Genomic DNA, 12,312 nt, shown 5'->3' on the forward strand with positions numbered 1-12,312 from the left:
TCTGTACAGAGCTGAGGGTGTCTGATTAACAGCCTACAAAGAAGAAAGTTGACTTGGGAGGTTTGGTTTTGTCAATTGTGCAAACGCAAAGCCCATGTGTTGCAAGTCGGGATGTACTGGCAAATAAGAAATTTCAGATTGAAAGAAATGAGGGGTGAAAAATTCACTTTTTTTTTTGAGACTGAGACCCCAGGGTTAGTTATTAACTTGCAGCTGACTCTAAATGAAAAGAATCTGCTGCTATACCTGTTCTGTGCTAGCTCATTAAAAATACACAAATCAAACTAAGCTGTCAGCATTCTGGAGAAGCATGTCCCAGGAGAATACAGTCCTGAATAAAGTGTTTTATTGCTATTGCCCTTCACAACAATGCTGTGCGAGGTTGGATTTTCTGTTGGCACTAAGATGGAGACTGCACAAAGGAGCTGGCTGAAGTCTGCACCTGAGACCTGGACCCTAAAAGGGGCTTTTCACTAACTTCATTTGAAGCCTACTTGTGACAATAAGTGATTTTCATTCAAATGTGCATTGCCCTCATGTGAAGTGCAATTGAAGACCAAGCGGGCTCCCCTTTCGCATTAAAGATAAGTGACCAGGGTGTGGGTTGTGAAGGTCAGTCAGCTGGCATAAGTGGATCCTGGGAAAGTTTGGAAAACACTGCTATATAATGCTAATATTGGGCACGATTTAATAACTTTCACCCCCTCTCTCCCGCACCTCCCTAGCGTGCATCTGGGTGTGCCGGTTAAATAGCTAGAAAGGCCAAAAGTGAAATCCACACCAGGTGTGTTTGCTGTCTAACTCGCATGCTCCTGATGGAGAGATCTGCATCACTCTCAAAATATGATGAGCATATTTGACTCCATTTCCATCTTGTTTGTAAGATTAAATACCAGATTGAGGTAGATTGTGATGGCCTTCTGGGAATTAACCAGCTCCCCAGCATGAATTCACACTGGTGTGTTTAGTCTGTTTTAAAAACATTAATGGTGTTTAGTCTGTTTTAAAAACATAAAGCTGGCACAATGGCTGCTGAGGGAAATTGAGGAGGTGAGTAGGTGTTTCCATTTCTCCAGCATGCAGCTCAGGGGCACTGAAGCTACTGCCTCAGTGCTCTGGGGGGGAGGGGGGGGGGGTGCAGTTGGGAGGGAGGATGAGGTGTTGGACCTGGTAGGCAGGGACTGAAGCATTAAAGGTTGGGATCTCTCCTGGGGTTGGTGGGGGGTGCTTTTCTGAGGCCTTCAAGCCATCTTTAAATATTGTGGATACCCATAATGGGACAACTATAGCTGCAGCCTGTCTGTCCTACACAAAATTCCTTGAAACCTGAACAGCACTGCTGCCTCCAGAAAGGCAGACCGCACACCTCCCACCCAGGCTTTGCCCTCTTCCAGACCCATCAGGCAGAAGATACAGAAGTCTGAAGATGCGCACATGCAGACTTAGGAACAGCTTCCTTGCAGTTACTAGACTCATCAACGACTCTCCCTCGGACTGATCTGTTCCCTGTAAGAACACTATTCACGACGCCCTATGCTGCTCTTGTTTGGCCTTGTTCCACACTAACCACTCACTTTGTTGATGTACCACTCAAATGTACTCTGTCGATTATTCTTTTGTCTACTATGTATGCACTGTGCACGTTCCCTTGGCCGCAGAAAAATACTTTTCACTGTACTTTGGTACATGTACCAATCAGGACTGAGCCCTGTTCTTAGTTATATGCTGATGGTCACTTTTTTTTGACTGAGCAGCTTTGAGCTTCACAGCTGGGCACTTCACAGTGACTTCTCGTAGGAACACGTGCTATGTCTCAGACTATGATCATTGCATTTTAATCAAACTTTGAAAACTGAACTCTAGGAAGCGTTCAGCACCATTGCTAACAATCCAAACACTTGTGGGCTTCAGCACTGGCGATATCCTCGTGGCCATTGGGGGACTGTGGATCAGGGAAGGGCACCTGAGCATGGTCTCCTAAAGTTCCCATGTGGGGTGTAGGAGCTCCTGATGTGGCTAGGGGGCATGTGCAGAGTGAGGTTCTCCAGCACAGCTGGCTGGCTGGCACTGAGAAGGCAGGACATTTGGGGATTTGAGGGTCCTGGGGTGGAAGCCCTAACTGATTGTCAGGGCTCTCCTCTAATTCCTTGCAGATATAACAATATGGCTGATTTGTCAGTCCCACAAGGTTGAGAGGTCATGTATCCCAGGGCTGCAGGATTCTCTGCCATCACCAGGATGTGCCAGATCCAGGGGCAATTTGATGGCACACATGCCACCTTGCATGCATCAGGGAGTGCCCTTCATTAACACGAGGGTTCCACTCCCTGAATGTTGAACCTGGTATGTGATGAGCACATCCAATCGTGCACATGTCCCTGGGAGCACTGACCGCTACATCCTGGGACACTTAGATCGTTGGCATCTTCACTCCAGGATGACTGGTTCCTGTGGATGGGTACCTGCTGAGGTCCTGGCAGTTGATGCCAGTAAAGGAGTCTAATGTGCTGAGGACCAGTGGGGCCCTCATCCTTGCATGCTTATCATTGGAAAAGGCCTTGTCTGTTCTCTTGCCACCTTTACCACTCCTAGGATCAGTATAACACACCCCAGGGTGATGGGCCTGTCGGCAGGTCATTATACACGGCAGGGGAGCGGTGGTAACTCGCTTAAGGTAAGCTCTGGTGCTCCTCCCCAAGCTTAAGTCTGACTCCTTTGATAGCATACTCACACCCATCCTCCTTGAGCATTGTCTGCATTGGGGATATTTGATCTCCGACCACTGTCCTGAGGCAATGGGTTCAGGCAGGCAGGCCTGCTCTGAAGATGTAAGACTACATGTGCCTCCAGTGTAACGTTTTTAAAGTGTAATGTTTTAATGTACATTTGCATTGGACATTTCCATTTTTCCTAACTAGTGATTTTCCCCTGTCCCAACCAGTGCCCACTTGTGTTCCTGTTCCTCGTTTTACTAGATATTTCTTGGTCTACTGCATCTAGGTGCGTTGATGGGATACACAGGTGGAGGCAGCCTGCTGCTTTCTGTGCCCTATGGTCTTTGATGCCTTGGCAGATGTCCTGTGGGGAAAGGCACTGGCCACCTTACTGCTGTCACAGGCTTTGTGCCACCCTGTTCTGCCCACTGCCCATGAGATGCAGCAGTGGCAGGAGGCGATTTGGAAGAACTGGAATCTTTTCATCGCCTTGGTGGCAGGCCCTGGTTTGACCTCCAGTGATTCCTCCTCCCTGATGTACCTATAGGGCCTTGGGATGGAGGAGCAGCTGGAGTGAGCGCCAGCAGTTGGTCATTTGGCTCTGCTGGTCCTGGTGCCTACCCATCTGCACCATGGTATTGAAGCTCCTCAGTAACTGGTCCCATGCTCTGCAGTACCTCCGCAATGTCCCCTTGCATATGGGACATGTTCCTCAATGACTGGGACATGATATAGACGTGCTGACTTGGACAATGCACAAGATGTTAACCTTGTTAACCTTCCTGACTTTCCACTCTGGTTGCCACTCCTAGCAGTGTTGGCCTGTGCCATGCATAGTTGGCATCTGCTGTGTCCGTAGACTTTGGGACTCCAATTGGCTATGCACGCACCCACTGAAATGTCGCTGACATCCCCTCCTGGATCTCATGGCCCTGTCCTAGCATCTTCAGCTCTGGGATAACCTTGTTCAGAGGCTCGCCATCTGACTGGGACCCAGCTGAGTCTTGGGACCCAACAGCCCTCCCGACTGCGGACTCCCTTGGATGTTCCTGCCTCCACCTGATGTGCAACAGCAACTATGGGGCTCTAACAGATTGTGCCCCAGAAGCCTGTCCACTCGTATTGTCCACTGAGGTGTATCCCTGTGTGCTGGTGGAAGGTTTGGGTGATAGCTGTTACACATCGATGGTGGTCTCCTTGGCGAGCTCCTCTGCAGTGGTGGTGGTGGTCTCTTGGAGTGGGGGGGGGGGGGGTGGGTGGGGTGGATTGACTCCAGATGGCCTGACCCCATTGGGTGGGGATCCTGTGAACGTGGTTAGTGAGTTTGTCTGACGTGAACAACTCCCCACAGAAGGGGCCCTGGTTCCCCACCTCTACGTCGCTGTCAGTGACCGCTCTCCTCCGCCAACCCTGCTATTTCCAGGGCCTGTTCCTCCTAGGGGGTGAGAACTTTAATCTCTGGTCCGCCCCCCAATCTTAGCCCATAATAAGCAGGAACAGGCCATCTTCTCCAGGGACAAAGAGGGCTTTGTGAGTGACATGCTTGATGGATTGGTGGGGGTCTATGGAAGGTGGCATGTGGACATCACAATTGGACATAGAAGGGGTTGTGCTGGTGGGTGGCGGGGGGTTCTAAGGAACAAGCAGTCGGATTGGTTGCGGGGTGGGTGGGAGGTCTCTGCCAGTGATTTGTGGGACGGGGATAACTTGCCCTTGCAGCTCAATGCTGGAGGCCTTGGGTTGTCTTCTGACACTGGTCCTCCTGGTCATGCTGGCTGCAGCAACCAGCTCCAAGGCGGTATTGGTGATCCTCCGACCCTCCTCTAGGAGCAGGATGTCTTGTCCAGCATCCACAGTGTTGAAGCCTGGTCAGGTTGGTGTCCCCAAAGCAAGGGGCAGGTTTACATGTTGCCATGCTTGTGTTGACTGGAGTGAGTGGTGAGGGAGTGTTTAAAAGTAGTACCCCCCCCCCCCCCCCCCCTTAGCAGTGAGATACTGAGGTGCATGAATCAGGTGGTGATGCAGCCAGTAATGGTGGTGATCATGGGTGCTCACTTCCAGCACTAGATGTCTTAAATATAGGTTGCGATCATGCCAATGTGGCTGTCGAGGAACCCACTGCCAATTGGCATGTAGACATTTTTCTGTTAAATTGCAGCCATCATCTGCAGTTGTAGCTGTACCAAATATTTCCTTGCACTTAACAAGAAACCACATCTGCAATTTTGAGATGTTAAAATAAGGAGGGGTGAGAATGAATTAAGAGATCTGGCATCAGATATTTTCTAAACCTGCTGACTAGTTTGTTACTGCAGAAACTATAAATGTGTAGTGGGAAAAAGGTCAAAGCACAACTGGGATTGGGATGAATAAATGGGAACAAATGGATGTGAAAAATTCAAAGCTTGTACAACACTTTAGGTAGGAAAGAATGGGATCAATGCTGACTTTCAAGAATAGCATCATACCGACATTGTTTTTTCATTTTGTCTGAATTTCCTATAATTTTGTCCATAGTGAATCAGGCCTACCCTGTCGGCAAGTAAGCTGATCACTTTTAACTGAGACTTGGTTACTCATTTCAGACCTGAGAATCTGCCCCATTGGTGAAGTTAAATGTGGCTCTGGATCTCTCCAGTGTATTCCAGATTCTTGGAAATGCAATGGAGTACGGGACTGCGATGATGGTGATGATGAAGAAAACTGTGGTAAGTTTAGCAGGAAATGACCCAAGAGATCAATCTCGATCTCTCTCTCTCTCTCTCTCTCTCTCTCTCGCTCCTGCTGGCCCTTGTGTTCCCTCCAACTCTTCCCTGGCCCCGCCCCTTTTCAAAGTTCCAGGTTGCAACAAAGATGTATTTCTTGAGAGATTTTCTTTTTGTCAAAATGGCTTCCCACTTCAACCACCCTGGCTGCCCATCCCCATTGTCTTAACTGCATGACTTGATAGGTCAATAGAGAGTGCTGCTGCTACTGATTTTGATGCGACTTGGTAGGTCATTTTAGAGAAATTAGAGCCAACCAGTTGCATCTGTATTGTCAGGGTTTCTTCCTCCTAAAGGACATTTTCAAGAACTCAGCAGCTTCATGGTCTTTTGTTTAGAACAATTCTGTTTGAACATTTTAATTCTGTCTGGATTTATTAGTCCACTAATGCAACCTCTAAACTATAGGATTACAAAATTACAGTTAAGGATACTGTTATCTGAGAACAAAGAACATTACAGCACAGGAACAGACCCTTCAGCCCACAAGCCTGCACCAATCTAGGTGCCCCAAATGATCTGTATCCTTCCATTGCCATTCCTGTTCAAGGTGCATCTTAAATCTCGTGCCTGCCTCCACCACTCCACTAGAAATCTCTGCCAGGCACCCACCACCCTCTTGCACGAAAAACTTTCCCCGCACATCTCCCTGAAGTTTCCCCTCACCTTGAACCTGTGCCCCCTTGTCTTCCACCCTGGGAAAAAGCTGCTGACTATTCACCCTGTCTGTACCTCGTAATTTTATATACCTCAATCGGATCACGCCTCTGCCTCTGCCTTTCCAACTTTCCAAAGAAAATATCCGAGTTTATTCAACCTCACTTCCTAGCTAACACACTCCAGACCAGGCAACATCCTAGTAAAGCTTCTTTGCGAACCTCCAAAGTACCTATTTTCTTCTGGTAGTGTGGTGACCAGAACTACATGTAATATTCCAAATGTGGCCTAACTAGTTTTATACAACTGTAAAATGACCTGCCAATTCTTGTACTCGATGCACCAGCCAATAAGGCAAGCATGCTGCATGGCTTCTTGACCATCTTGTCCACCTGCATTGCCACTTATGGAACTATGGACTATAGACCCTGAATGTCAGTATTCTTGAGGGTTCTGCCATTTACTGTGTAATTCAAGCCTGAATTTGGTCTTCCAAAATGCATCACCTCGCATTTGGATTAAACTGCATCTGCCATTTTCCTGCCCATCTCTCCAATCTACCTATATTCTGCTTTATTCTCTGACTGTGCCCTTTACTATCTGAAACTCCACTTACCTTCGTATCATCGGTAAACTTACTATTCAGATCATCTACCTTTTCCTCCAGATCATTTATATTATTACTAACAACTGATCCTTGTGAACACCAATAGTTACAGATCTCCATTCTGAAAAACTCCCATCCACTGCTTCTCTATCGTGTTGGCAAGCCAGTTCTTTATCCATCCAGCTCGTACACCCTGAATCCCATGCGACTTTACATTTATAGAATGGAATTTACAGTGCAGAAGGGTGCCATTCGGCCCATCGAGTGCACCAGCCCTTGGAAAGAGCACCCTACCTAAGCCCACACCTCCACCCTACCCCTGTAACCCAATAACATTTTGGACACTAAGGACAATTTAGCATGGCCAATCCACCTAACCGGCACATCTTTGGACTGTGGGAGGAAACCGGAGCACCCGGGGGGAAACCCACGCAAACACTGGGAGAAAGTGCAAACTCCGCACAGTGACCCAAGCTGGGAATTGAACTTTGGACCCTGGAGCTGTGAAGCAACTGTGCTAATCACTGTGCTACCGTGCCCAGTACCTGTGTGCCATGAGGGACTTTTAAAGTCCATGTAGACAACATTCACAGCCTTTCCGTCATCAATTAATTTTGTCACCTAAATTCTCATCAATTTGGTAAGATATAGTTAGTGTTACATAGCATTTTAAATTTTCATGGAATGCGGAGTGTGGCATATACTATGGCGATATTGCTTGGTAGATAGGTCTTGGATAACTTGGTTGGTTAAAGTTATCTTTCTATCTTCCCATGAAATAGTGGCGATAAAGAATTTTGATTTAGACTTGCCACTGTCTCCTGACTGACACTGTTTCACCATTGTCTTGTATCCTGAACCTGTGTAAACACACTTTACCCAGAGTGTAAAATTATTCTCCGCACTCACAACTGTGGTTAATAGTAAAATGGTTCCGTATATTTAAACTGGATTTTTCTGTTGGGGAATGAAATTTAACACTTGAATTTCAGTCATGGTTCTGCAATTGGAAAGGTTTGTGCCTTAGAAATGTCTGTTTTAATTTGTCTTTTTTTTTTTCAGGTCATGTTACTTGTAGTCTGGCTACGTTCACTTGCACCAGTGGCAGATGCATTTCCAAGAAATTTATCTGCAATGGTGATGATGACTGTGGTGATGGAAGTGATGAGAAAAACTGTGCTCCCCTTTCCTGTGGCCCACATGAGTTTCAGTGCAGTAATTCTTCAGAGTGTATATCCTCGAGTTGGGTGTGTGACCACAATGTAGACTGCACTGATCAATCTGATGAAGCTCTGGACAGATGTGGGATCACGACCACTCCACTTGTCACTTGCTCCCCAAGTGATCTTCGTTGTGGTTCAGGTGAATGTATCCACCACAAATGGTACTGTGATGGCGATATTGACTGTAAAGATGGAAGTGATGAAGCCAACTGCCGTAAGTTATTTTCAATAATAGAACTCCTGTGCTGATTTTTTTTGTTCATCTTTTAAGCACCATATAAAGGAACTTGGTGCTATTGGCACTCCCTGATCCTGCACCACTTAAGCTGCCAGTATTGTAAAGTTTGCTTCATCTGACTCTAGACTCGAGCAATGTACTTGCTTTGAATTTTTGTTTCACATAACCTATTTCCCAAATGGATATTGTGGATGTGGCAAGATTTCTCAAGTCGCCGTAGTAATTCCCAACCCGGTGCTACCTGTTGCAATGTGTATGGTTTATGTACCAAAAAGAACGGAGCAAATGATCATGGTAGTACAATACAAATGTGTACATTGTCTACAGTTTTCTCTTCGGTCAGTATTTACACCTTGCCACATGCCTCCAAGGTCAAGTTTAAAGTTGGAACAAGAGGTAACAAATGCATGGATGAAGGCTTGGCAGCAGATGAGCGGAGTAGGGATGGATAAAAGCAAATTACTGTGGATTCTGTAATCTGAAGCAAAAACAGTAATGGACAATTGCAGCAGGTCTGAAAGCATCTATGGAGAGAGAAAGGAGCTAACGTTTCAAGTCAGGATGACTGTAGGATCACCAAGTCGGGATGGAGTTGAGTGACACTAGTTGCAAGTTGTCTTGGTGAAAGTATTCCTCCATGGAACTCTTAGTCAAAAATGACAAGGTTGTAAACGGTCTAGCTCAGTCGCAGACAATTGGTATGAATGAGTTTGTTGTGGGGACCATAAGCATACAGTATTGGATGAGACATCTGTGAATCAGTCTGGATGATTTTTGATATTGGAGGGGTTTTGAGTTCATGTGAAGAAGCTGGGAGTCATCAGTGTTTGTGTCAAAAGCAACACTTTTTTTCTTTTCCAATGCTACTGAGGGGCAACGTTGGGGACACCCAGAGATAACTGGACAAATGAATCATTGGAGGTGATTTTCAGACTGCAACTAGGAGACCAGTGTTGTGGAACAACTCTGCCATCAAAAAGTGTTGCTGTTTCATAATTTAGTAAATCAAACTAGTTTGATCGTTGAATGCAGTAGCAATTGAAAGTTGGATACTAGCTTCACAAACTACATCAAACAGTGCAGAATTCTGCTATACATTCTTGATTGCTAACCATGCATTGGGTTAGATTTATTCAGACAACCATTGCATAAATTTGGGCCATTCTGCAGAACATAAATCTGACTTATCCACTACAAGCTATCTTTTTGGTCCATATTTGATCCCATGAACTCTGATTATAACCTGTAGCTTCCTCTGTACCCCTGCAAAGCCAACTGATCTGTCATTATATATGCTGCTTGAGGGAAAACATTGAAGGACACAGTGAATAGTTTGGATTTGATCAGGTGACTTGTGGCTGTACTGTAGCATTGTCCACAAATTTGCTTTATAATGTACTTATGAAAGACCTAATTAAAATTGTAATGTGCATGTTTGTTTTTGTTTTAGCACCTCTGACATGTAGGCCAGATCATTTTAGATGCAGTGATGGCAGCTGTATCCCTGAACGTAATCAATGTAATGGAATTGGTGATTGCTCAGATGGTAGTGATGAAATCTACTGCAAGAAGAGTAAGTAAACAATTATCATGTATTCGAAACTCACTTCATGATTAATTTTGGCACAAGTGCGGTGGTGGTGGGTAGAGTGGGTTAGGATGGAGGAGGAATCTTGTAAGGGGTCTAGTTTGAGGACTTATGGTGATGGCAGCATTGCCAATGGCTGAGTAGGTATTCGGGGAGCCTAGTGTTGCAGTCCACGGTGAAGATATGGAATCGGCTGAGGAGGCATTTTAGGATGGAAGGGATGTGGGTGCTAACGCCACTGAGAATCATGGGTTTGAGCCAGGGGGGATGGATGGTGTATTTAGGAGGTGGAGGGAAGTGGGGCTGGTCAAGGTGAGGGATTTGTATTTGGAGGAAGGGTTTGCCTGTCTGGAGGAGCTAAGGGAGCGAGTAAAGCTGCCGGGGGGTAGGGAGTTCGGGTATCTGCAGGTTACGGATTTTGCACAAAAGGTCTGGAGGGGGTTCCCTCGGTTGCTGGGATACACCCTGCTGGAGTGACTGCTGCTTCCGGATGTGGAAGGGGAGGGAAGAATTGGGGATGTATACAAGTGGCTGGGGGAGCAGAGAGGTGAGCGGGTGGTGAAGAGGGAGGGGAGATCATTGGGGAGTATGGAGTGAGGCATTGCGAAAGGTAAACGGGACCTCTCATGCAAGGATGAGCCTGATACAGTTTAAGGTGGTGCACAGGGTGCATATGACTCTGGCGAATGGGTGGGTTCTTTCAGGGGATAGCAGATGAGTGAAAGGTGTGGGCAGGGGCCAGCGAATCTCACGCACATGTTTTGGGGTTGCGAAGAATTGGGAAGATTCAGGGCGGGAGTGTTCGCAGTCTTTGCCAAGATAGTAGAGGTGGACCCGGAACCTTTGGTGGCGATATTTGGGGTTTCGGAAAAGCCTCGGCTCGTGGAGAGAGGAAGTCCAATGTCGTGGCCTTCGCCTCTGATTGCATGGTGGTGAATTTTGCTGGAGTGGCAGTCGGCATTGCCACTAGGGGTAGTAGCATGGTTGGGTGACCTGTACGACTTCCTGTGGTTAAGAGAGAGAAAGTATGAGTTAAGGGGCTCAGCAGGGATGTGAAAAGGTGGGGGATGTTTGTGACCGTGTTCATTGCGGGGGAGGGGGTATAGTTAGTTGATTGTTGGAAGTATGTTTCCCAGGGTGTTTATTTGCTATAACCTGTTTTGATACATGTTTGTAATAAAATGATTTAATTTTGGCAGTTGCTGAGTGTGCAGGACCCATGGACTTCAAGTGTCAAAGTGGTGAATGCATAAACATTTCTCAAGTCTGTAACTATAAAAAAGATTGCAAGGACTGGAGTGACGAACTTGTGGGCAAATGTAGTAAGTATTTTAGGGCTAAAGGTAAAGTTGATCTGAAACTCTGGCCCCACTTGTATGACTTCTCATGGCTTAAATGTTCTAGATAATTGTAAATGTAAATGTGAGCTTGACATGTCAAATTGAACTATCTCTTTGGTGCACTGGTTTGGCAATTTGAGAAGAATCTTGCTGATATCAGTTAGCTCTGAACTAATTTGAATGCAATACACATATATTCATTTCCCATTCTGATTCTGTTGCTAAACATCCTCTCGTATTAAATGGGCTTCAGCATTTAACTTGTATCTTAGTATGACAAGTACTGATTAGTAAATCTTCTGAAATATATCTTTGCTTCTGGTCCTCACCACTACTCCACTAGGCTTCCCCCTCCTTAATAGGCCATCTAATACCCTTGTGTGATCACCTATTAAGCATGTCGTTGCTCATTTATCCTTTTTCCATTCCTGCCAGGGCTTCAAAAGACCAATTCCACCTGTTTATTTCAGTGATGTTTACAGATGTTATACTAATTTCAGAACATTCTCAACGTTTTATTAATTGCCGTACTCTAACTTTCAAATTTTAGTTGCAAAATTAGCAATTTTGAAGTTGGGCATTGATAAGTAAACTCCCATCAAATGGTAGACCTGGTGAAAATTGTACTTTGGTTACATTTTGTTTTAGAAATCAACTTGTAAATGTTGACTATTAAAAACAGCGAGGTTGGAAACACTCCAGGTCTGTCGGTATCAGTGGAAAAGTGAATTAATGTTTTTTTTCTCTCAAGACATGGTTCCAGACCTGAGTATTTATTAGCATCCCTGTAGCATTTTTGCTTTTGTAAATGTTCGTGTGTATTGAGAATTGGAATGGGCTTCTACATGTAAACTTTATTTAAATTGTTAGCAGTTGACTGACATTGGCTTTTTCAGCTAGTCACTGGTGTACAGAAGCCATCACCATTCCTCAACCATAAATTAATAATTTTTGCACTAATGTAACACAGTAATGCAAACTTTTTTTTGTGGACTGGAACGAGTAGGATGCTCACTTTCATTTGTTTGCTTTTGCAGGTGTGAATGAATGCTTGATGAATAATGGAGGTTGTTCCCACATCTGTCAGGACCTCGTCATTGGCTATGAATGCGACTGCCCTGACGGTTTTAAATTGGTTGACAAGACATGTGAAGGCAAGTTGAACCATTGAATTTTGCAG

At 45.6% G+C, this 12,312-nt stretch overlaps 1 protein-coding gene across 1 annotated transcript in view; it reads left to right on the plus strand.

Annotated features, from left to right (window-relative positions):
* The window catches only part of LOC140430135 (low-density lipoprotein receptor-related protein 2-like), an 80,692-nt gene extending 68,389 nt beyond the window's left edge, over positions 1–12,303 (plus strand). The window contains 5 exon segments of the mRNA XM_072517646.1: positions 5,300–5,422; positions 7,806–8,180; positions 9,655–9,777; positions 10,992–11,114; positions 12,170–12,303. Coding sequence (XP_072373747.1) covers positions 5,300–5,422; positions 7,806–8,180; positions 9,655–9,777; positions 10,992–11,114; positions 12,170–12,303 — 878 coding nt within the window.
* The last annotated feature ends 9 nt before the right edge of the window (positions 12,304–12,312 follow it).

The sequence above is a fragment of the Scyliorhinus torazame genome, chromosome 9, assembly GCF_047496885.1.
Source record: "Scyliorhinus torazame isolate Kashiwa2021f chromosome 9, sScyTor2.1, whole genome shotgun sequence".
Classification (NCBI taxonomy): Eukaryota; Metazoa; Chordata; class Chondrichthyes; order Carcharhiniformes; family Scyliorhinidae; genus Scyliorhinus; species Scyliorhinus torazame.